Here is a 25,853-nt window from a genome sequence, read left to right as displayed (position 1 = left end):
AGCACATACTCACTCCTTCTGGAGGCAAAGATGCACCATGACATACCATGTCAGCTCTCCTTCTGCAAGTGACTCCAGTTGTTTTAAGAAAGAGGAAAGTTCTTACCTAGTAAATGCATTCGTTTGAAATAAGTGTTTGGAGATTTTCTAGCAGACTCACACCACATTTTAGCATTTTTAAATGAGAAAAACAAAAGTGCAGGGGAAGACAGCTGATATTCTTCACAAAATGTTATTTCTTGGTGCAGTGCTTCCTCCAACTGTTGTAGAAAGAAGTGGGCAGGAGGGTCCACTGCACAGGCCTGCACCAATGCTGTGCTTTGGTCAGAAGCACCTGGTTTCAGTTTCACTAACTTGGGCAGACACAAATGAAGTCACCATATGCAAGGGAACCATAGCACCCACTCTGTATCCCTTAGGATTGCTTGCTTTCATCTCCTCTGCTTTCCAAAGGAAATGGCTCCTTTTCATTTTGTCCTACCATCTGTATTTACAATGCAAATAGCAAGGTCCAAAACAAACCAAAAAAAAACCACCAAGAAGAACAGAAACTGTATTATGATGCTTATGCTGTGCCAACAGCCAGGAATCTCATCCATCTCTTGGAAGTTGAAGAAATCTGTTTTAACAGCAAACTGACACATACAGACACAGCAGCTGCTGCGGAATGTAATGGTTAAACAGACAACCTGTGGATACAACTGCAGTTTGATTGTCACTTCTTTCAGTCAAAAATCACATTTGCATACAGCACCTCTGTAATACTGGTATCAAAAAATCTATCAATTTTGATGGACCAGTTCCAAAGAGGAGAACAGTGAAACCAAGCAAGTACCCACCACAGAACTTACCATGAGCAGGAACAGACACTCCTTGCAGGACTGCTCAGATCAGCTTCTCACTAATGGGTTTATGCCCCTTTCCCTCCAGCCCCTGGAATTTGGAAGCAGTCCAGTGTTGCCACTAGAGGCTCCAGGAAAACAAACTGCCTTCAGCTGAAGCACCCAAAAGAATCTGTCCAATGTTAAACATACACCTCTGGAGTACGCTGTAGGATACCACCATTTCAGTGCTCAGAATGTCTGAATCACCTTCAGGCAATTAATTGCAGCAAGGCAAACTGAGGTCACTTGCTTGATTCTCGAAGCACTGGAAGGAAAAGCTGCTAGCAAAGCACAAAGTAGGAAAACATCCATTTCAGCAAGAAAATGTATAGCCTCTGTGTGTGTCACTGATGGGAAGAAGCACAAGGCTGTTTACCAAGAGTAGAACGACAGATAGAAAGAACTTATTAGAAGTGAGCTGAAAGGCAGGAATAGATGTTCTTCCAATTAAGGCAACAAAGGAAGCAAGACCAAATCCTGGACCTCGTCATCAGAGAGAATAACCACACGGAAGTGAGAATGTTTTCTAACACTTTTTTTTCTCATTTTCTGACAGATTTTTCTAAGTAGTCACCCAAATGTTTAACAGGACAACCAGCATAGATTTTGCCAGGAGCATATTCAGAGGTGCTGAGGACACGATGTGTTGAAAGAACAATGCCTACATAGGCTCCTAAGAATTCCATGCAACGGAGGTGGTGCAGAGCACCAGTCATTTTGTAATGCCTGTCTGAGTACTGCAGCACAACAGGGAGAAAGCAGATACGAGAGGAGAAAGGATCATCAAAAGGATGAGATCCCCCAAGAACATTGCACTGGTTGAGGCCCCTCACGTCATGATGCTTCATGTCTGCAGCATCAACTGCTACCAGCGTACATGAAGCAAAGCTGACAAATAATACCAGCAGTTCAAATCATAAGAAGAATTACAACACAGAAATTTCCTTTCCCTACGCAGAAATGCACAACACTCCGTAAAAGCACAGAAACCTTATGGATATTAAGCAAAGCTCTGCCACCACCATACTGTTTAGAAAGACACCTGTGCCACTCCTGAAGCACAGGACCTGCTCCATTAAAAAACGCAGCCAAGTACTGCAGGTGTCAGCATGTGCTCATTGGGTACCATTTCTCAGTTTGCTGCTGGGAGTTGTCATCTTGGAAACCAGGCTAATGCTCCTGAAGCCTATGATGCTGCACTACAATAAGCTATGCAACTTCATAAATAATGAAGAAAAAAAACCAAGTAGTTTGCTTTGCTTCATAAATAAACAAATCCACATCGTACATCTAAAGCCAAAATTAGGGCAGCGGGCTGCTGTCATCACCTCTGTAGGTTCCACACATCTTCTGTACAAAGGCTGCATTTCTTCAGCAGGTTTAGAGATAGAGCTTCTATTTCATTAGCAGTCTCCTCAGGTGCAAGGGTAAGGAGACCAAAATACCTCAGGCAATATGCAGCTCTGTGCTAGCTCACACTTATTGGTTTAGTTCTTCAGGGTTGGATACAGGAAAACAATGTTTTTGTATTTCTGGACTCTGAACAACTGGCAATTTTAAAATTATTCAAACACCTTCTTCATGCTAAAAGACAAACAGAAGTGAATTTGACAAGCCCTTCATCGTCATTTTCCTTTTTCTTTTTTTCAGAAAAAGATTACTGCAATTTAAGAGCAACTTATTTCAGAAACCAGATGAGAACACAGAGAGGGTAAAGAAGCCTGTGTTGTTGAAGAGCCACAAGAACAGAGAGAACCACCACGGTGGAGACTTTGACGTCCCAGCAAAGCCAGTGAACCACCTGGCAGGGCTGGTGCGAGTGGCAGGAAACAGTTCTGTTTTGTTTCAGCACAGCACAGCAGCAAGAATGACAGAAGGTTTCCTGGAAAGCAATTAAGACATCCCCTAGAGGGGAACCCCTCCCCAGAAATATTACTCCATGCCTTTTCAGGAGTTCTGCTAATTTTATTCTTAAAAAATTAAAATAATTAATTCTACGTCATTTTCAAACAATGCGTTTCAGCAGTGGACTTCTTCAAAAAAAAAAAAAAGTTAGTTTTCAGATCAGCCACCTATCCTAGATATGTTTAAATAGTCACGGTACAAACGAAGGGGCAGTTGCATCAATTTCTTCAAGATGTTTGAAAGCACATTAAAAGCCACCGGTTGCCATGTGCAGTTGTTACTAATGTGTGCAGCTCGCAGAGTTAAAAACAGCTAAAATTCTTGCTATCATTAAGAAAAATCTTAGCACAATTAAGGAGATACATATTGTAAGATGTAAGAGCGATGGGCGACCTGCAGCCTACTTGTTATCCTTCTGTAAAGAGTAAACACCAACAGCACAATATGCAGAGCCTTCATAAGAAACGCTTTTTTCCTTTCCTAGTCATCTTTGGGACCGGTGGCCTCGTATCACAGACAGCTCTGAATGCAACTTTCCAGCCTCTGCTACCAAGCGGCCTCAAGCTCCCGAAGGGCCGGCATCTCACAGACTGGTCATGGTGGCTTGGACAGCATAGGTGGCAGCACTGCTATGCATTCCTGCATTCTTCACATTGTGCTCATGAACAAAAGCAGAGTACTGTCCATCTGCAGGGTGGGTCCTCGGCAGGGCCCGCGTGTCCCACAGGCTTCCACCACGTTGGCGGTCGGCAGCGTCAAAGGGCCTGGATCATTGGGGAGCGGGAGGGGCACAATTAGTCACTGGGTATGGAGGGGGGGGGAGGAGAGCACAGCAGGAGTAAAGCAAGGAGACTGACAGAAAAAGCCAAGGAAAAATGGTATTGCTGGAAGGTAAATATTGAAGGACAAAGGCATGCAAGAATATGTGCAAATTAAGGCGGTGTCAAACAAAGCCTTTCACTGCTCAGCATCATGCATCTTTTTGCAGAAGTTGGAAGCGAGAAGTTGAGCTACCTCCCGTAGGTACTGCCTACACTTATCAGAAGGAAAATCACTTCATATTTCAAAGCACTTCACAAAGCTGAGCAAGAACCACTGCAAATGTGACAGAGGCCTCCCAAGCATACAAGCACGCTGCATTTCAGGAGCTGAGAGGGTTCAGATGGCAGCTCTAATTGCACAGCCGAGACCAGCACTGAGACCCTGCTTTCTAGTTTTGCATGTGAAGGCATAATGGTACACAAATGCTCAGTTCATAAAATCAAAATCACAGCAGTGACACGCCTGCTCCAGTTGGAACAGAGCTCTCCAAAAGCTAGTTAGAGCACGAGAGAATGCTCAGCACTTCGAAAGCTGTTCAGAAAAACACTTTCATGCAAGTGCCAATAGATAGAAGCAATAAGGCTTTGGGCACAAGCATCTCCAAAGCAGCAGGGATAAAGAATTTACTCAAAGTGCTGAATTTCAGAACATTTTAAAAAACGTTTCTGCTAAGCGCTGTCTATCTTGTACTAGGATCCTTCACTGCAGTGCTTCAGAACACATTGCTGAAAGTTACTATCAGGTACCAAAAAAGAGCTTGAAAAAAAGGGAGCTCTCAAACTACTCAAGAAATTCCTGAAACAAAATTCTCCTTCATTTTCATGTAAAATTCTCTATTTAGTGACCCAAACGTTGCTGTTTTTCATTTAGAGGGCATCTGAGACAGCCCCTCAGTTTAAATTCCATCTTTTCCTGTTCCCAGACCTGCCAGCCCAGCCAAGCAGCCAGTGCATGTGCTGGGAGATCACATGTGCTAAGGCAGGGAAGCAGAAAAGCACGTGGGATTCACAAGTGGTAAATGATTAACGTGCAGCGATAGTCCTTCTTTTGAAAACAGAGAGGATTTGGGTAAAGCTCAGCCACGGGTAAACTCAGAGAACTCAGAGTTTCAGTTTTTGTAAAACATTCTGGAGAAATGACACATGAACATCAAATGCACCACTCCTCTACAGTTCATTAAATTATCTTCCAGTTTCTCCAGCTTAAGCAGTTATGAGAAAACTGCATCCACTAGGAAGGAAAAAATCCCTTGTGTATTCACAATACATGAGCAGTCAGTAATCATTTGTCATCTATTCTAGCTCCAGATAGATTCTTGAGAAAAGGTCAAAGTTGGAAAGATACACATTATGTTTTAGGCTTTGCAGCCTTGCAGCCAATTCCAGGCCATTTTAAGACCATCCAGACCAGTATCATTTTCCAGTGATGACAATTTTATATGAACGGAGAAAAGAAAAGAAAAACATCAGAATCTTTCCTGTCTGGCAGAGTACTTTCTCTGATCTGGCACAAATGCTGTTGGCAGCTGCAGCATTAACATTTCAAATTAAAGGAAACGTTGCCATTAAGAAGGGATCTAATCTGCAACGCAGCCAGCATGGGCATCTGCCAAGGAAAGTACGGAAACGCACAGGGTCGAGACCTCACTTCTAAACCCCTTCAATCCAACCATCAACAAAATCCCCAGTCCGAAATATTTCAGTGCTCTCACCAGTACTTGGCAAGCTCTCTCTAAAAGAAGACTATTTTTCTGACAGGAAGCAAAGATAATCCATGCAGAAACAGGCCAATTAAAGACAGCAGCAGCTGACAAGAGAACTCGTTAGTAGCAGACAGCAAGGCTTAAAGGCAGTACCCAAGCTGCAGCCCCCACACCAGGTAGCTATGCTCCAGACACTGCAAACCTAACCCCACTGCCCAGCTATGAAACAGCATGTAGCTCATCTGCTGACTCAGCTCCAAACTGTTCTCTTCTTCTCACAGCTGGATTTCTCCTTCATTACAGGCAGAACTGCCTCCAATAATCATGCTATGGCTCTTGAAACCTAACACATACACAGTACAAGTATTACTCTCCCGATTAAAACACATTGATTGCCAGGCAGCATGTTTTCTTTATGGGATATTGCTTTGGGTTTCGTGCAGATATACTTTGTATTCTTCCATAGAAAGGCTACACAGTGCAGCAGCTGGGACAGAAGTTGAGATCCTCAGATAGCATTAAGAGTGACAAACTCAGGTTCTAAATCCTAGAGGAGGCATACCAAGACCGAATCTGAAACAGACTGGCTACAGAGTCCTCTCTGGTTCTGAACAAAAGCATTAGGATCTCCAAGAGAAGCAGAAGCCTTATGAATACCAGCACAAATGTCCGCCTAGATCAGATACCAGGAAGAGTTGTTTGGAGCAGGAGTCAAACATTTTCACCAGAAGAAATAATGGCTGTAGCACACTGCTTGCAGTTAGACCAACAAACAAAAAAACAAAACCATTTCGAGAAGGCTGAAGAACAAAGAAACCACCACCTTTCACCCACCACCATGGAGGGAATCAAGTGATCAACAGGATCTCAGCACAAGCACAGATTTCAGCTACTAGATAAATCAAGGGCAAAAGAAAGAAAAAGAGCATTGATCACATATTCGCATGGAATCGTCAACATAATGCAACAGACAAAGCAAAATTATCCTCCCTTTTATAATACAAAATCCATAGTTTTGAAACTCATCAGTATGATATATCAGTATGATTTGCAGAACTTGAGCACGTTTGTCACTGCAGGATTTATTCTTAAGAGGTGCTGAAGCAAATCAGATTCATACGCCATTCAATGGGAGAGGGATCTTTTTTCTCTTGAGGGCAGGAAGAGCTTAGGATAAGAGCTTTACTGTCCATCCACTCCACCACAGCTGATCCTCAGAAGTCTCACAGAAATCAGAACTACCCTTCTAGGATCAGCCCTAACAGGCTGAAGAAGGTCAAAAGTGTGCACACATCAGTTTCGGTTTTGAAATACTTTTGCAATATAAAATTTCTTTTAAAATGATGAATGATACAGAAGTTTACTTTCAAACAAATCAAGCTGGTTTTGAGATGCATCAATTCCTTAAACAATGCTCAGATTACATAAAATCAAAGCTCTTATCTTTAGCTTGTGTCATTTTCCTCAAGCTCCCATTCTCCCTAAGACAAAGAAAAGATCAGCTCGTCCATTTAATAAGGTTTTTCTAAGAGATTCAACAAATACAATGATTTACAAGATTCTGCATTTTATAAAGGACAGAGGTAAGTCTTTGGGCTCCACAATACCAAGCAAAGGGTTAAAAGAAATATTAGGACAAAAGTAAAGAACCCAACTCTTTCCAAGAGTTGAAAATGCTGTTCTGGATGCAGTCACTGCAGCCCTGGAGAAACTGTCTTTTGGTTGGCAGTGACTATGCATGTTGCCTTCAGCTCTCCAGACTACACTCACAGCAACAAATCAGCTCTATCACCCCTAACTTGACTCTCAATTTACGTTAAAGATACCAAGTAGGCAGTTCACTTAAGCACAGAAAAAGAAACAGGCACTTGGATCATGCCTAAGCAAGCAAAATTCATTTCCCAGCAAAGCCAAACGTACCACTTCTTGTCCTGCTGGCTGCCTCCTGGGCTCCTTGGGAGGTTCTCTATTTCCACTAGGACTGGGGCAGAAGGAACTGCTGCTGTTAGGACAGGTAAGTTTGGCTTCACATTCCAACTCTTTGGAGACAGAACGTAAACAAGTAAGTTGCTATACACACTTCAATTAGGCAATGACATGTTTTATGTAAGAAAACATACGACCGCTTTTCCTTAAGCACAAAGCTAAAACAAGGCTGTTTTCTTGCATTACTTCCACAGCACTGGACGCCTATGCCCAATCTTTTCCAGCAATACACAAAACACCAGGATTGGACTGAATTGAAGGCTGCTCAGAAAACTCAGTTTGCATAAAAGCAAAAGCTGGGCAGAGCACCAGCTATCTGTTTGCTTCTAGCTGAGGCTGTGTTCAAGGTTCAAATACACCAGATTTCCAATTCCCACCAATGTGTGACCCTGCACTGACTGAAATGCTCCAGAAAGCATGACAGGGTCTTTCCAAACTCCAAGTCCTATTTTTTGGTACTCAGAATGAGAGCTACCTTACTGTGTTCAGTGAAACAAGGCCTTCTGTGCTAAGGAGGTACTGTAACCAGGAATCAACACTGGTGCTGATGGATTATTCCAGGCCTTTTGTATTACTTAGCATGAGGAATTAATGTGCTCTAGATACTAAAATCTTGTACACAGAAGTACTTTCTGTACCTATGAAAACCTGCATTTATAAGTAGAATAATTTATATAGCACAGAGATATGGTATATCCTCTTCATTCCAGATAAGTTAACCAGCTATCTTGCTTTAAATAAGTAGCTACTACTTCACTTGCAGTTTGGTTAACTGCATGTAACTTTTGATAGAGGGAAGGAAATAATGACATCCTCAGATCTGCTGAAACACATGAAAACTGTCTTTAAAAGATGAAAGAGATAGGCCTTACTTGTGATCCATTGGTGTGAGTAATAACAGCACTGTTTGGGAAACTGAAAGATAAAAAAGGATTCACATCAGAATCAGATCAACAAATTCTTGAAGTCTGACAAAAGTGTAAGAATTTTCAAAAAGAAACAAGATTTAATGAAGACCTTCCAACATTAAACATTCCCAACGAAAAGTTTGAAAACTTATGTTCTGGGTCAACTGCCTCATTTTAGAAGAGTAAGGGTTACCATGTTGGTTTGTTTTGTTGTTTTTGTTTCATCTGTAATTCATCTTTGTTTTGTTATTTCCTCTTCCTTTCCTGACTCAGTTCAGCCCTTCTGATTCAGCAGTAAGGCAGGGCACTTTAAAAGCAAAAATTGTATGATTTTTATTTAAACGCTCAATAAAACACGACATTGTCAAAACCTCACTTACATGCTGTAAGTGCTCTGTCTGCTTCTAAACTATCACACGCCTCTGATTTAAATTCCATACCATAGTTTGGCAGAAAAAAAAAAAATATCAGAGCTTCTTCTGTATACAGGCTCTAATAGACTGAATTACTACTTTGGTCTTAAAAGCAGCTATTCAAAGTTTTACACACAAAAGTTCAGCACGGCATCAACAATTTTATGCTTTTTGTTATTCTACATATTCAAATGTTCGTGTTTTTGTGAGATTTAAAGCACGAACATCCTGTACCATAACTAGGTGTTGTAAATCTTATGCAAAGGTAAGTGTTCAAGAAAAGATTTATGGCATTTTTTTTTCCCTTTTTTTTTTTTTTTAATGGCTCCAGGATCTTACCACTAATTATTCTTTTGATTGATGATCTGGACAACAGCAAACCAATATGGCAAACTGACAATTTAAACAGATCTCTAAGCTCTTCCTTGCCTGCTTCCCAACTTTGCACCTTCTATTCTGAGAGAACGTGGAGGTTACCACAGAAGAGAGCAGAAATATTTAAGAATGCCTTCTGGGCAGCACATTCCCCATTGCTGAGGTAATGCCAAAGAGTGGAACAACATACATCTTTCATGATGCATTTCAATTAGCAACACTGGAGTGTAGAGTTTCAGCAATGGCATTGATTGCTCTGCAGACCAACATAACAATGCCACACCTATGTGGAGATAGAAGGCTGCCCTTATCAGAAGCAAAACTGTATATGGAGTTTCTCCTCCCACTCTCACAATGACCTAAGCAGCACGAAACTCCCATAACCTGTTGTTATGGGAGGCCATAACAACAACAGCATGACGAGAGCACTAATTAATCAGGCCGTCACACGTTTCGTGCAGAGGATATTCAAGCACCCGAATGATAACCAGCATTAAAGAGAACTTTCCAGTGTCATGAAAAAGAAAGCCAGCAAAGGAGGGGACTTGCCTATAAAGTCCCAAAGTCAAAGAGACCTCTGCTAAAGCAACTGCAGCACTGGCCTCACCTTTCCTAGGCTTCCCCCTCTCTCATGGAAGAAGCAGCCTGGACTGAAAGCAAAACTTGGTTCCTCCATTACCAGGGAATTCTTTTAGCCTGGTATCCTCTCTTCCTTGATGGAACATCATAAAACCCAATGATCTGGTTTCATTTCATACTGCAAATATAGTATGAACTTCCACATTCAGAAAGACTCCAGAATAGAAATAGGCATAGAAATGAAGCACCTAAAGGCTCCTCTCTCAGTGCTGGTTGTGACTAATTCGTAACTATCAGTATATAAGAACATTCTCAAAGAATGTACAAATAAATGTAAGTACAGTACAGAATTTAAAGATAAAAGCACTTCAAACACTTACATATCTCAATATATTGCCAGAACAGGCAGATCTCAGCAAGAACCTCCTGTTTTCACTTGATCTTTTTACATGGCAGCACAGGGAACTACAGCTTATAATCTGCAAGTTATCAGCAGCTTATAATCATAGCTAGTCATAAACAAATAATGTTGCCCTCTAGTAAGCAAAATCTTCAAATAGTAGGATTTGTTTAAGGCAAACAAACAGAAAATCCACAGCAAAACTACAGGTAAGAGGTGAATGCCATTTACATTCAACTAATCTTACAACTACCTGCAGACATGCGCTCAAATACAGCTGACAAACATCAAAGAGAAAGGTTTAGAATGCATCTTACCTCGTTTCTTCAAGTTTAGCAACATGTGCTGCAAAAGTATACATAAAATGTTAATTAAAAAATTTGTAATTAACCTGTCAGTTAAATATTACAGTGTATAATTAACATAGTCAAGCACTGACTAAAAGTAGGCAACTAAAGACCAAGCGTTGCATGTATCCCACGTATAACGTGAAAAACAAAGTTTTAAATTGTAAAAATAAATAATCTCAAGAGTAAACCAAAGATGTGGATTTAAGCAAAGATCTGCCTGGAGGTCACTTTTCAAGAAGGAGGAATAAGAGACAAGGTGAGCACTACATGCTGCCAGGCAGCACGTTGTGCTTTGGACACAAACATTTTCTGACAAATCGACATTACCTCCAGAATAAGTACAAAGAAACCTAATTTTGAAAATTCAAGAGAAGCTATAGGAAAATGTCTACACAGAACCTTTTAAGGACATGATCATCTTTAGAGGAGGTCATCACAGTGGACTGTACGCATCTCAAAAAGAAAAGTCACTAGCTTACCTTTCATCTGTAGCGTCCGTCTTGAGTATCTTTTGCTGGGCCTCCTTTCAAAGGATGCTGATCTCCTTGCTTTGTTGGTCTTGGTGGTTTGGTATTCTGTTTTCCCACTAACAGTGCCAAGTAAACAACAACATCACTTTTTATGATGGAAAAGAGACACTGTACACAAAAATATTACATTTCTAACTTAAATTCATACTTCAATAATCAGATCTCAGTTCTATTTTAAAAGTCCCAAACTTAACACTTCAGAAAGTCACAAAAAAAAGAATTTTATGACATCTACCCTTCGTCCATTTTCCCAAAACAAAAAGCTGAAGGAAAGACTTCTTAAGCATTAAGTTGCTGAGAGAGCTAATTTTCCTTTGCTCACTTCTTGGTGATGGTACATACACAGACAGACAGAGGCTGAAAATTCCAGTAGGAAATAAAACTTAAGGTAGCTTGCCAAAACTCATAGAAAAAGACAGTAACAAAGCTAAAATGATAACATCTAGATATTCTAATTCCCAGGCAAGTCTTCTTTCCTCAAGGATTATTTTCCATAAGCATTTTCAGTACATTGTTTTCCTCAGGACTCTGTAAGAAAAGGGCTTGGTGGTGGTGTTTTTTTTTCCTTTTTATTTTTTTTCCCTGTAGTATGTGTTACCAGGGTGATTGCTTGTTGCAGTTATCTCATAATTCTTGTGGCCTCACACTACACACCGAGTTCAGATTGAAAACTGATGGACCCAACAGACCTGTACCGGAACCGGGAGCCCAGCCGAATGAAGCCTGATCTGCTCGAGCTTTTTTGGACAGGACCTCGGAGCCGGAAGAAGGCGTGATGTTCCACTGCACATTTCCACAAGTGTTTGCAAGCCTTGGGGTGATCCAGTCTAAAGACAAAAGTATGCTCCTGCTCCTTCCCCTTAAAACACACAAAGTACGCTAATGATTTGTAAGAGGCTTAAACAAATCAAAGACACAATTACATGCAGGCCAATACTTTTTTTAATAGATACTAAAATTTGTGGTAAAGGAGAAATATTTAAGGCAGAAAAATTAATCTTCTTGGGAGATTTAAAGAATAACTGCTCCAATGTCTTAAGCTGGGAATGGCCAGCACCTGTAAATTTCACAAAGCAAATCTTAACTAACTACAAGTTAGAGACATTATCATTATTGTTGTTATTATTATTATTATTATAGAAAGGGTAAAGTCTATGAGGCTAACTTGGTTTCACTTCCAAATCTGATCTCTTCAAATTAACAATGCTCACATTTTTATCTTCTCAGCTCTGAGCAATTTCTTCCCACGGGAACAACTGTGGCATCTGTCCAAAGAATTCAATCCACTAGAAGTGCTACCTGGCCTTTTGAAAAACTTTCTTGCACAATGCACCAAAACCAGTACATGGTTTCCAAATTATCTGATCTCCAGTAGTTTAATGAGGTGTTCCTCTTTTAAAAACAGGGTGAGAAAAGAAGTGATTTAGCTTTTTTATTTCACATTTAACTCCCTTTATTCCTCACAAAAAGTCACAACCAAAAATCTTGGAAGGCATCCGTGTTAATTCTCAAAACTTACAGATCAGGAGCATATAAACTAGTACTATATAATCAAGATTGAGATGTAACTAAACAGATTGTTATCTACCTGTTCATCATCTTCAACAACAACAAGAGTGAGTTTGTTCTTCTTGAAGTCAAGTCTTGTTATCTTTGGCCTGCAAGATGAACAGAAAAAACAGGTTATGTTCAGCTCTGTCAATAGCAGCTCAGTGAGAGCTAGGTTAGACGTGATGATCCAAGTTTTTCTACCTCCTTCCCTGCTTCCTTTTTTTGTGGGTGGTTTAAGTTCAGGCAGCAGAGCTTCATTATACCAATGGATGGCAATACATTACTTTCAAATTTAACACTTCAGTAGAAACTTTCAAGTAAAAAGCAACTTCCAAACAGTTCAATCTATCAGAATTAAAATAATAATTACTTGAATGGAAATCAGACTTCCCAAATACCACTGCATGCCTCATCTTCCACAAGCACACAAAACTGAACTCATAATGATACAAAGGCAGATCAAACCTTTCTAACGCATCATCAAATGCATTATTAAAAAAACCCAACAGCCTGTAGAGTATACTGTACATCATTTCCAATGCTGGCTGTTTCAGAAAATTCCAAATGCAGACAATACAGTACGACATAAATGTATCCACTTTCCTACCCAACCAGCAAAAAAATACCTAGACAACGATGGAGGGACTCCTGTACTGAGTTGACAAGACACACAACTAGTATTTTTGCCACAAAGTGAGTGTTTCTCTGCAAAATTTATAGGACTGGACTAAAAGTAACTATTCTTATGATGAAATTTTGCTCACCATCTGCCTGCTCATTCTCTGTACATGATAAAAAAAAAAATTGTTTCTGGATGCTGTAAAAATGCTTCACAGGTCTTGCAGGTACCCAGTATTCCCACTTCTATCATGTTAAAAAGAAAAAATAAAAATTGGGTAGTGCAAAAGAAATGAAAGAGTGAAGATATAAATTGTATCTCAATGCACAATTGGAAAACTTACCAGAAAAACAAACCAATCTTTGTGTCTCCTTCAAAGACAAGAACTCCTGTAGGGGTTAGTCCCAGGCTGTAATCATTGCCATCCCTTGCCTAAATGCCACAAAATAAAAATCATGCTCATTTCAGTGTTTGACTACATATCCACATTACCCAGTGATTAATATAGCTTATTTGCCCAGTGTGACAGTTAAACATGTATCTGGTTATTTAGTGCAACAAGGATGTCCTAAGTGTTTCTACATTCAATGATCTTATGCAACGGGTTTTTCTAGATGGCATCCCTTCAGTAAGACAAAAATAAAGTGGAAAACCCAAGTTTCTTGATTTGTCTTTGTAATAAGGACTGCCTTTGTGCGGTCCTTCTCCACAGAACATCTATTTTTACTTGCAGTTTTTCAAGAGGTGACTAACTGGACTCTGGCCACTTTTAATTTAATTACTATGATTTGCACTTAGCTCTCAATCAAAATACAAACAACAGAATGCCACACCAAGTGCACATTTCATACAGAGCAAATATCCTCGGATTTCTATCATCTAGAAAAGCACAATATAAGGCAGAATGTTGATACAAAGTCACATCACTTGTTACATACTTTAGATGAGTACTGTGCTCCATTTTTCTCCCTCAGAGCAAAACCTGTGTTTAAACGCTGGACAAAGCTAACATTATCATTTCAAAAGGTCACCATGCTGTGGTTAAACATACCTTGACTATGTGCATGTCTACACCATACATTTCCAGCCACTTAGCTTTGTTTAAGTAGTTAGTTTCAGCCTGTGCTGGTGTTTGCCCCCTGAAATACATTTTTTGCGTTAGGTTGATGCCTGAAGAAGCACAGAAAGAAAAAACTGGCATATGAGGAAAGAGGAGAAGAAAGCCTGAGAGGTTGTGAAAAACCTAAGCACTGCTGACCCTCCTTCACCTTCACTAACATGAAGGTCACTTTCAAAAGTTTTAACGCAAAATCTTTGCAGCAAAAATTGTTGCATTTCAAGATTCTGCAACCTCATTGTTTTACTCACACCTTTGGAAAGCTTCATTTTTCATATTACATCCTTTAACAAAATATGACAGAAACACATTAGGATTACATTCTTCTATAAGAACAAGAAAAAACATCAGCAGTATCTTCTTAGTATGCTCACTTCGTAGAAAAATGAGTGCAAACTTGGTTGGCATGCACTGGAAAATCTTGTACCTGCATTCCTTCCACTTCTCGAAGATGGCCAGCTCCATCTCCTCAGTCTGAGTAGGCACAAATCTGAACTCAGATACCAGCTCAGGGACATGCTCAGCAGGATCGTAGTCTCCAAGTTCAGCTGTAACAGAACAGCATTATCAGTGTTCACCATAAAGACAGAAAATATGCACAGGAACTGTTGTGTCCTTTTCTAGTTCAGATACTAATGCTTCTTTCTGTGCTCCCCCTTCTCTTCTCAGTCCTCCCTGTAATTGCAGTGTCACCTTTTCTTGACAAGAAAGTTAGGGACACACACAAAAAAACTATTTTACTGTCTACACAAAAGTTTTATTAACTTTTATTAATTATTTATTAATTTTACAACATGTTTTTGATAAAGCAGTATAAAAGCTTCTTATAAGTTGAAGTTATCAACGTCCTTGAAACTATTTTTCTTGTAGAAAATTTTCAACCTTTTTGTCATTGATGTCTCCACTGAGCCAACAGCTGACTCAAGTTACAATGGAATTCTGTATTGAGTTAGTAAAATGTATTCAACTTGTAAAATGCAAAAACGGTTTTTAGCTTTCTGTGAATTATTTGTCCTGCTCTAAAAATTAATTTTTGGTTTTGTGACGATAAATCCGTCCTGCTAAAGTTATTCTGTATCAGGATGTCATCATTCAGGTGGTGGTTTTTCTCTTTCCCTTTCTCAAGGACTGCAATGTCAGTACCAAATGGCTCATCTAGTACCCTGCTGCACGCCCAGCAGGGGCAAGAAATGATGCCACGTAGAGAGCATACTGGAACATAGTAGTCAGTGGGCGCGCTCTGTCAAAGTGCAGCCCTCTTTTTCCACAGATGCTAACGAGTCCTGCTGGAAAGACTGATGTATGCCTAAAATGCTGACATTCAGTTAAGAAACTTTTACAAGGAAGTCCTGATTCCCAGTCACTGCATATTTGCTCCTTCCACTGATTTCAAGTGGCTTCTTGATGTTCAACTTCTATCCAAAAATTCAGAAGTAACTCTAATTTGGAACTTGATCTTCCAATAAATGCTAATAATTATTCTGTCTGCAAAAAGAAACTACGTATGTTATACAGGAAAAAGAAAGAAAGGAATGTATTTGAAAAGCACAGAAAAGTCAAACTTATAAAGTACTCCACAGGTGCACAAACTACACACAACACAATGATGTGTCTTGGATTTCTGAACACAGTGGGTATATTAACAGCCTTTTTGCTCCCCTCCTCCTCTCTTCTTTTCTTTTTGATTATGTTTTTTTCAATGCTGGCAGAGGAAGTCTGTAGTTCCATAATAATTTACTCCCACTAAAACGCCTGCCTCTGTTGAAAGGAATGCTGTCAAAGCCAGCTTGGGTTCCAGCTGATTTAAATGAGAGTACACAGCTGTCAGACAGCAAGATGAAAGCCCTGCTGCAGGCCTCATTGCAGAGGGAGGAAAGAAAAGACCAGCACAAAAAGAAATGTGTATATGGTCCAATTAGATCACTTAGATTTTCCAAAAAGTTACACACTGAACCCGTATCTTTAGGCTCTAACAATGCTAATATTTTTAACTGTAGATTGTATGCTATCTGTTTTTCTTCCATTCAAAAGAACAGGGGAAGAAGACAGGTTTCTTTACAGCTTAACACCAGCTCTCTGTACCTACACGTGATCAGGGCTATTAGTAGCTCCTCCCCTTAAGAAGGCAAAACATGTTTTGGAAAATATCCGTAAGAGGAAGAATTTCAGTGACCTGGCCCTGTTACCTAACTCCTGCTCACCAAGTGCAACAGTACGCTGCTTTACAAGATGAATGCTGCACAGAGGATTTGTGCTGCACAAACACATGGCACATCTCCAAATTCCCTTTTCCGTACCACAGCTTCACAACAGATTCTGGGATGTTTTTGTAGACTCAAACTGGGTTGAACGAGGCCACATTGCTATATCCTCCAAAAAGGATATAATCCAGACACATCTGGAAATTCAAGCCTCCCCTCTTTTGTGGGTTTCTCTGAAACTACAGCAAGCTTCACGTTTGTTAAGATCACATCCTCAAGTAACAGCCACAAAGATCAATGATGCACACCCTACGCAAGTAGGTAAAGGACACACCGCAGCTCTCAGGGAAACCATGGATAGGCAGTTCCCAGGTGGAATCAGAAGTCAAAGGCAACTCATTAATATAGTTAGCACAAAAGTACGTTAAAAAACAAATTGAGGACAAAGCTGTTTATGTTCAGAACCTCCTTGTTCTGTTTTCTAAGGAATCAGTAACTTTCTATACACACAATCATCAAAATTACACTCAAGAGCAGCTCTGTTTCACACTGGATTGCTAATATTTGCACAGAACCTGTTCACTGCATACCAGAACGACAGACTAAAAGAGATAAGAATAGTACATATATATATATATATACATATATATAAAGCTGTTCAGGCAACTTCATCCTTCCCCCTCATACCTACTTACCTTGCATATTATAAGCTGCCAACTGGACGGCTGTGTCAAAAGGACATTCCAACCTGCCAGAAGAGAAATGCCTCATTAAAACCTCTTCTGGCACTATTTAGCAGACAACTCATACACCTGACAGTGAGAAACTACAAACATTTGGCACAAAAGTGAAAAAGGGTTAGTAGATTTTCACCAAATTAATGAGACAAGTACCAAGCTAAATGAGCACTACTCATGCAACAAAAGTAGAGTTCTAAAGAAAAATCAATTACTTAGCAAAACTTACTAGTCATCCAAACATGGAAGTTTAATAAATCCTATGCTAATCACTGTGTAGTTGTCCAAAAGACTGCTTATCAGGAATACTTACTTTCCACTCAGAATATCCAGTTTTAGCTGCAGAACAAATAAATACCTGCAGGATTAAATGAGAAGTCATTGATTAACAGTTCTAATGTGTCACTCAGTTCAGACAAAGCAGTTAGAGCCTGAAAAACTTAAGTTTTCTTCTTACAGAGCTTTTCAAGACAGAAGAAATTGCATTAAGTATGCTTCACCAATTGGGTTAGCATGGCACACATTTCAAATGACATAAGCCCTGAACTGGAAGTTGTCAGAAGATGAACTATACACCTGCATGGAAAAACAAAATGGAATATCTAAGTCTCATCAGGATCAGCAGAAAAGGATGGGGATGCAGGTGACAGCAGGCTCAGTGTGAGTCAACAGCATGTCCTGTCAGCCAAAACTGCATTTTGGGATGTATTCATTCGATAGTTCATGATCAGTTGGTCAAAAGAGATGATTCTCCTGCTATATTCAGTGTTGGTAGATTTTACATCACTGCCTTGGTTATTTAGTATTCTCCTTCTTGTGTAAACCAGGCAAGCATTAAATGAAAAGCGTTTGCCCCCTCCAGCGTGCAGCATCTTCCAATCCAACACCACAGCCTTCTTTCTGTATTATAGCACAGCTTTACATTAACAACAGAAGCAGTCTCACCAGCTGAAAGGATGACTTCAGCAATGGCATCCAGATTGAATTCCACTGCAGTTGAACAGAAGTCTTACGTGAAGGCAAAGATGATGTTTCTGTTTCAGCCCTGACGTTCACTAAGACCATTTGTGTCTTATGTCTGCTCATACCCACATACATGGATGTGAAACTGATGCAGGCAGCTTTTCTGCAGGTCCCTCAGAAATCCACAAGTACTTTGACAAAGCACTCGGTATCCAAACCTGGCCTCTACATAAGGAATGCATTTGTTTAGTAGTGACCCTAGATATCCAAAGAATGAGCACAGACTCCCAATGTGCAGTGGGTGTGACCAACCTGTGCTTATCTGCCACACAACACTTGCAAACACAATTCAAGCACACTTCCCGTGCTCAGGCTGCGTTACATGACCTCTGACTGGTGACAACTAGCAGGAAACCAGCAGAAAATGTGACCAAGCTGCACCTGTGGAAGCTGATGACAACAGTCTCCAGCTGCATGTCCTATCATAAGATAAAGTGGAACTCCTGGAAAGCCATAGTATCACCTGTAACCCAGAGCACAGCTCCTCTTCCCACTGCAGCTTTGTGAAACTGTCTCAAGACAGAAGACAGGCGTGCTGCACTCCTGGTCTGGGGGATTAGCTAAGTAGATAGACAGGGTTTAAAAGCCCTCAGGTTTCAGTTCTGTCATGCTAAAACCTGTACAGTGAGGTCTGACTGGCAGAACTCAGTCAAGACAGATGAAAATGTTTCAGATTGGTAGACAGATACTGGTTTGAACTCTTCCTATTACTATGATTTTTAAAGATAACTATCTGCTGATCTGGGTACATAAAACAGGAAGTAAAACGTTCCTCCCAGGTTACCAAGAAGAAATTTAAACAATTCTAACATGAAATTAACAGATGTGAGTAAGAAGCTGCACAGAGTACATATGGTTGCAAAGGGTAATGCTACTGTAATCTTCCTGGTGGCACTCTGAGGGATTTGGCTGGAGCGCAGATCTACGATTCACACAGACATAAACACCAAGCACACCCACTTTGCACTCTTAAAAATGGCTGGGGGTACGAAGGGTCTACAGCTGTCAAGAAAACATAACAACTTTGTTTTCTCTCCAAAATGGATCATCAGCAGTGGCGACAACAATGCGAAGTAACAGTTTTTCACAACAGATTTATACAGCTGACAGATGGTAAGTTGTGTTCCCTTTCAAAGCACCCCAAATACGTCTCAGTCCAACATGAAATGCAGCACTGTGAACGAGCATATGAAATGCTTTTAACGAGAGAATCATCTGCTCACCTGACAGTACAATCCTCCACAGGCAGTACTGTCAGCTCACCTCAAAGCAGTTCACACTTACACAGCATTTTCTCTTTGTGTAACCACTGCAAAGATGATGGATGCAATGAAACATAACCAACCTTATTTCTACCAAAGAAAAGCCTGCAGGTCAGTGCTTTTCTGCCTAAAAAAAGAGGCAGCTAAAACTAAATGCATTCAGCAGAATACAGACAACTGATAGCACGTCAGTAAAAACGTCTGTCCATTGCATTGTATAAACAGACTGGCTGCTGGAGATGCATAATGAAAAACAATGCATAAACTAATATAGCAAATACTGATACATTTACCAACAGCCAAGTAAACCATCAGCTTTAAGCAGTTCTCCAGAGCACTGCATAATTGTTCAAAGAAATACCCCAAAGCCACACTTCCCTGGCCTTTTTCAGGCTCTCATGGCTGTCCCCTTCACAAAATCCATCCCACCTTGTTAGCTCCTCACGCAGATTGTTGGGTTCTGATGAGTAAAACTTGACACGAAAATGCAGACAGTATGGCGGGCCGACTGTAAAGGAGAATGCATTCAAGACAGAGTTAACATGTACCAGGTGAGACTTTTTTTATTATTATTATTACACAGAATCACATCTCAAACACTGACTGAAATCAGCACTGTCCTACCACAAGATCTTAAGGTAGGAATTTGTCTGTGACATGGAAGCGCAGGGTGAAAGTACACTTAAATATACACACAAAAATGCTGTGTGTGTTACACATCCATCCAGGAGTCATATCACATTAAGTTGATGTGTCCTGCCAAGCACGTGAAAATCCAGGTTAATCCCCCATATTTAAGGGCTCCATCCATTGCCAAGAAAGCTGCGGATCTCGGCTCTGTGGTCAGTCCAATTCCTACACTGCACACTGTGAGCCTCTCCGGTGACTTTCCATAGCTCTGGGAAGCACACACTATTGACAATTTTTATCTGTATATTCCAGTAAATTTTTGACATATTTGAGGGGAGATATAATAGACCCTTCTGTGGAAGAATCATCATCTCTGGAAACTGAATCCAGCAGAAGGATGGTTTAACAGTTCTTTAAAAATGCACAGCCCTCTGTACATTCCTGTATCTTGACATTAGGAATTTTCTTTTGGTGCTTCCAAAATGTTTGTTTTACTAATAAGAGCACTACAAATCCCCAAAGACTTCCTGCATCAGGCAGAAAGGAAGCTGCTGGACTAAATCAGCTGAAATCAGCTGATGTCCCAGATTACCCAAACATGGACCACTCAAGCAGGCCACAGTGAGAGTTGTACTGTAGGTAATGAATGACTGGAGAGATGGACTCAAACAGTGAGGCATTCTGGGCTACTGCAGGGGATGGAGGCTCCAAGACAAGTTTTCCTATAGACTGGATAAAGATCTGTGGTACTAAAGCACCTTCAGCTGCCTTGTGTCTATTTAAACTATAATTAATGAGCCTCTAACATGTTTAATTAAGGGCATTAGATGAAAGTAATATGAGCTGTAGAGGGAAGAGGTCATTAAGCAGTGAGCAGCTACACACTGGGTTTTGTCCCTGTGTTTTCCTTCCTGAGCACGGCCCCTCTCCCACCTCACACTGCTCAACTCTGTGCCTCCTGCTCAGTGTGTGGTTCAAAGAGAAAATGGGAAGGACACTTACTTTTAACTTGCTTTTTGATGCTTTTTGTGTTGTCCAACCAGTGCTGAAAAATAAATGCATTCATCAATAAGGAGAGAAGACAATCAAAAAACCCCTGTATTTTAATTTTAATGAAGACCATGTTGTAAAAACACCTAGTCTATTAAAATGGTCTAGTCCAAATCTTTTACAATTCTCAGTTCTTAGTGCCTACTGAAGATACTTTCAGCCAAAATTTATAATGCAAATGTTAGTAACAGAACCATCCTGACGTACCTTGTTTAAATCCAATTGTCAAGAACGTATCACCCATTTAAAAGTATTCTGCCACTATTTCTTTTTTCAACTACTAAAAAATTCACCCTAAAAAATCCAACCAGAAACTGACCCACACATCAATAATCAGGCAGAGTAATCCAGGGAGGCAGAAACCAGAACCCGACTTTCTGACTCAGCTGAGATCACTTAGATGTGGAGAGGACAAACAAAGTAAATATTGTTGTCTTTTGGTCCTTCTTTCTGGATCACACAGTGCAGTAAATACCAGCAGAGCTGTGGATGTCTGAACAAAGCAGTCAGCTCCACACCATTCTCCAGTCTATTTGCAGCTGACATTTCAGCAATCGTTACATGGGAGTACAGAAGTTAGCGCCTCATTTACTAATGCTAATTCTAAACTCTATACTAGACTTAAAGGCTGACTACTCAAAGCCAAAATAATAGTTTAATTTATACTGCACACAAGAGCATGTGAAAAGTAAGCTGTAGATGGCAGGCCGAGAGAAACTCCTACACGTATATACCATGCTTCCTAACACAACTGCACAAACAGCCACTGCTGAAGTGTTTACACCAGAAATTGAAGTTGGGAAACCAGCACCCAGCTAGCAGAAGAAACCTGCTTTGGAGGGCCATCAACACCTGGACAGCTTGCAGCACCTAAGTGACTCAGTGCAACAGGAATCCTAGCACCCCATGCAATGTAATGGCATGGGCTGAACAAGCTGTCCTGCACCCCGTGTCCTGGGTGCTCGCAGTGCCCAGGTAACACTGCATCACCACCCCAAGCCCAAATGGCACCTCGCAGCTCATACAGGCAAACTCCATAACTAGCAGCACGACTTCGGTTCAGCTGTGTGCCATGAAATTCGGAGCGGGCCCCAAGGAGGGCAGGAAAGCAACAGGACTATGAGACAGAACCGGTACTGCCAGGTTGTGATGCCAAGTGCAAACCTGTTCCTGCACTCGGGGCAGGGCTGTCACACAGCCAGGATGCAGGGACTAATGGATCAGGTGGAGATCAGAACACCACCAACTGCTGCACATGCCCTTAATAGTCATTTAAACAGAGTAGCTACAGAAAGCTATTTAAAATGTTACCTAGTATTTCTAAAATAAAGCAGGAACCTTAAAGAGGAATGAAGTAAATATTTGTCAGCTCTGCTTACAGAGCCATTAAATGGAGTATTTAAAAAAAAAAAAAAAAATGCTAAGATCTCTCTTCCTATTCCACAAACTCATTGCTCTGAGAGAACTGACTTGCTCCTTCCACCGTAACAACATACACTCTCCACCTGAGGCTTGCAGGTGATTTAGACACAGGATAGGCTAAGAGAGCCTCTGCAGACCACCAGAGCAGCTGTGTGCCCGCCTCACTGCCCTTCTGCTTTCTCTCATCTCCTCCACATTCCAGTGCAGGCTCTGGGAGGCCCAAGACAGGCACTGAGCATCCAAGTCTGCTCAGCAGGGCTGCTGCCTGCAGAGCCTGCTTGGGATGGCGGTGCATGGCAGAAGGGAAACAACTGCTTTCCAACGGAGGGCAAGGAAGGAAAAAACCCACCATGTACACAGATGCACACAGACATCAGCAAACTTATGATTTACTTCAAGTGATTAAAATGGAATTCAAGTGGACCTGGCAAAAAGATCCTTTACGTTCACACTGACGAGAGTTTGTACAATGCAGCCTGCTGCTAAAATCCAGAGATAAAGCTCCCTAAACAACAGGCAGCACATGGAGCAAAGTACTGGGAGTCATTACTGAAACAGTCTGCTTCTTCAGAAATAATAATCTAAAAAACAGCAACAGTTCAAGAAGGTAGGGCAAATAAGTTTTTGTTGCTGCTTTGTTCTTAATTAAGATGGTGAGGGTAAAACCTGCCCCTGTTTGTGAACCTCATGGCTGCATACCTGGTGCAATGCTGTACAGCCACTTCCAGCACTGAATGCTACAGATGGCAAAACAGCTGCTGAAGGAACAGAGCTGTGCACTATCACTCCATCAGGAACAGCAAATCTTTGATGCTTGCAACTTAAACAGTTAGTAAATTCCTAAGTTCAGCAGTCAGCACTTCCTTACAAGAAACTTCTTTTCCATGCGGCTAAGGGGAAAGTCAAAAGCCCAGCAAGTTATCCCCAGCCTTTTTAGGTCCCATCACTGGGCATGCTGTGCTGCTCAGCATCAGCCTGAACCAAAGCTGCTCAAATTCAAACACCCTGTTCCCTTGGCTTCAGTAGCACTCAGAGCAAGCCTGGCACGCTGTGGACAAACATGTAAATACGTCCTTTGCCTCTGACTGTGACTATCCTTATCCACCAGACCAGCAATTAACACAGAGATGACATGAAAAAGACAGTTTTTTCACATCACAAATTCTTTCAACAACTATCTGAACGCTCAAGTGCAAAATATCAGGGAGAGCTTGTCTTACATTTTGTTTTGTTTTTCTGAGCACATCATAAATTTGAACGCTGACCTCCTACCAGTCAGTGAAGTTCAGAAGAATCAATAAAAGGCACCTACATATTTGGAATAGTATCCTTTGTATAGACGTGATTTACTGAACATTCATTTGTAATCAAAACAAGCAGTTTCTCTCAGATATTGTTTTTTCCAGCTACCTACACGTTGCAAGCTTTTCAGGGTTTTTATGCTTTTTATTTTTTTAAATATCTTCACGTGCAGCCAGGCAGTGAAGCAATATAATTAGATTTAAATTGGGTAGCAGAAATGATTTCTTCCTTCAGAGTTAATGGATAGTCCTGCTCACTATGAGACTGGGCTCTTGTGCTGTTGATTTAGCACGTCTGCTGAGTAATTGTTGAAAAGTCACTTGGTAGACCCTGCCTTTGTTTCCTGGTTTTCTTTGTGCACCAACCGCATTTCTACCAGAACGTGCCAGCTCCCCTTTGCAAGAAAGCTGCCATCACAATAGCTGCTCAGCTCCTGAAGCAGTTATCTCCTGCGGTGGTGCTCAGCTCTGATGGCACAAAGCAATCCTTCCTGCTTTGTTACAAAGAAAGTATCCTCGATGCCCAGTTTAAACAGACCGTAGCTTCAACCGAGCCTCATACATAGCTAAGAAAAGTAAACAAAACTTCAAAACCGCTTTGTACCTGGTACAGGGTGTGCTATCAGGTACTCATCAGGGCTGTCTGGACAGGAAGCAACAATTCGCTGACAAAAGTGAGCCATAAGCCACTTCTCAGACAGAAAACCTTCACAGGTTTCACAGTTTCAGGACGAACTGACATTGCGTGACAATAATACAGTCCGGGCCGACAGCTTAGCACACAGGTTGTGCCATCAGTTACAACTAACTCCCCACGGGATCCTAGGAGCTCACACAAATGCTTCAGATGCCACAAGTCAGAATATCTAAAGCAAATTACATCTCTTCTGAAGTGGATAAATAGATGCAATGGAGCCATTTACTAACAATACCTACTATCATCACCTCTGACTGTGCATGCTTAACACAGCTAACACGACTTTCATAAATATAAAGAGGTGTGCAGTAGACTGCCTTCTAATTTCTGTTGACAGGAGGTATGCATGGCTCTAAATAACATCCCCCCTCCTCAGAACAAGTCTTTTCCTCCTCAGAGCTACACCTCCCTGCTCTGCAAGAGGCTGACACCCAGCAGCAGCCAGTCCTTCTGGTCACGGAGCTTGCTTCGGGTGCCAAAGAGTCAAATGCTTTCTCCTCAAAAGAGGAATGCACGATTACAGGTTGAACACAAAACTTGACCTCAGTAATTCTGAACAGAAGCCATCAGACTTATAAACACAGGTGCACTAAGATATCCTAACATTCCACTTAAACACAAAAGGAAAAAATAATAAGGAAGTACACAAGGAGCTATCCTTGCAGGCTAAGCCACGAAAAGCACCTATATAAAACCATACAAGTGCATGTGAAAGAAGGGTGGGTGCTCATGACAAGCAATGCTCTCCTGCTGTTTTCAAAAGCAGCTGGATTTTCACAAACTAGCTTCCAAGAGGTTTCCATGAAAAACATCTGGTATGTACACAACCATATCCTCCTAGAGACAACACACAGCTTCAGTTTTCTTTGGGCTTTTTGGTCAATATTGCAATTTAACATTGAGATTGACTGCTACTCACCGCCACTTGTGCAGAATCCATGAACCTTAATCCAAAATAGTCGCTTTCTATAAGGTCCAGATGATACATGATCTGCTCAAACAGGAGCTGGCCTTTGGCTTTTTTCTGAAAAGACAGAAGGATTTAATACCTACTGCACAATCTGCTCTCTTACCTAAGTATGCTTTACATTGTAATTACAAAAGTAAGATGACTCAGAAATTAAGCTTCCTGGAATATAACCTGGAAAAGATTTTTCTCTCACGTTTTGTGATGCCTATTTTTCTGAATGCCAAACGCACACCTCACAAGAAGCATCTGTAATATCCTTGTATGCCATGCATAATTAGGGAGGGAAGAGCTAGGTTGCATGTCGGCGGAATTTCTTTACAGAGAGAGTGGTGAGGTGCTGAAACAGGCTGCCCAGAGAGGCTGTGGACGCCCCGTTCCTGAAGGTGTTCAAGGCGAGGTTGGATGGGGCCCTGGGCAGC

The 25,853-nt window shown here is 41.0% G+C and overlaps 1 protein-coding gene across 4 annotated transcripts in view; it reads right to left on the bottom strand.

Moving 5' to 3' along the window:
* Positions 1-25,853, bottom strand: part of EPB41L5 (erythrocyte membrane protein band 4.1 like 5) — a 47,767-nt gene that overhangs the window by 13,828 nt on the left and 8,086 nt on the right. For 3 of the 4 annotated variants that reach the window (XM_042827121.1, XM_042827122.1, XM_042827123.1), the window contains exons 3-16: positions 25,384-25,488; positions 20,997-21,039; positions 19,794-19,872; positions 17,393-17,437; positions 17,038-17,090; positions 14,569-14,689; positions 14,076-14,163; positions 13,368-13,456; positions 12,443-12,512; positions 11,544-11,713; positions 10,804-10,910; positions 10,292-10,319; positions 8,172-8,214; positions 7,234-7,352 (exon numbers count right to left, since the gene is read on the bottom strand). In XM_042827121.1, coding sequence (XP_042683055.1) covers positions 7,234-7,352; positions 8,172-8,214; positions 10,292-10,319; positions 10,804-10,910; positions 11,544-11,713; positions 12,443-12,512; positions 13,368-13,456; positions 14,076-14,163; positions 14,569-14,689; positions 17,038-17,090; positions 17,393-17,437; positions 19,794-19,872; positions 20,997-21,039; positions 25,384-25,488 — 1,160 coding nt within the window. Of the gene's footprint in view, positions 1-1,404; positions 3,554-7,233; positions 7,353-8,171; positions 8,215-10,291; positions 10,320-10,803; positions 10,911-11,543; positions 11,714-12,442; positions 12,513-13,367; positions 13,457-14,075; positions 14,164-14,568; positions 14,690-17,037; positions 17,091-17,392; positions 17,438-19,793; positions 19,873-20,996; positions 21,040-25,383; positions 25,489-25,853 lie in introns of those variants that run through there. The other variant, XM_042827125.1, reaches the window with a different exon arrangement.

This window comes from Centrocercus urophasianus, unplaced genomic scaffold (genome assembly GCF_019232065.1).
Source record: "Centrocercus urophasianus isolate 14NV4802_14NV808 unplaced genomic scaffold, USGS_Curo_1.0 seq_28, whole genome shotgun sequence".
In the NCBI taxonomy this organism is placed as follows: Eukaryota; Metazoa; Chordata; class Aves; order Galliformes; family Phasianidae; genus Centrocercus; species Centrocercus urophasianus.
This window is presented reverse-complemented; position numbering and strand designations above follow the sequence as displayed.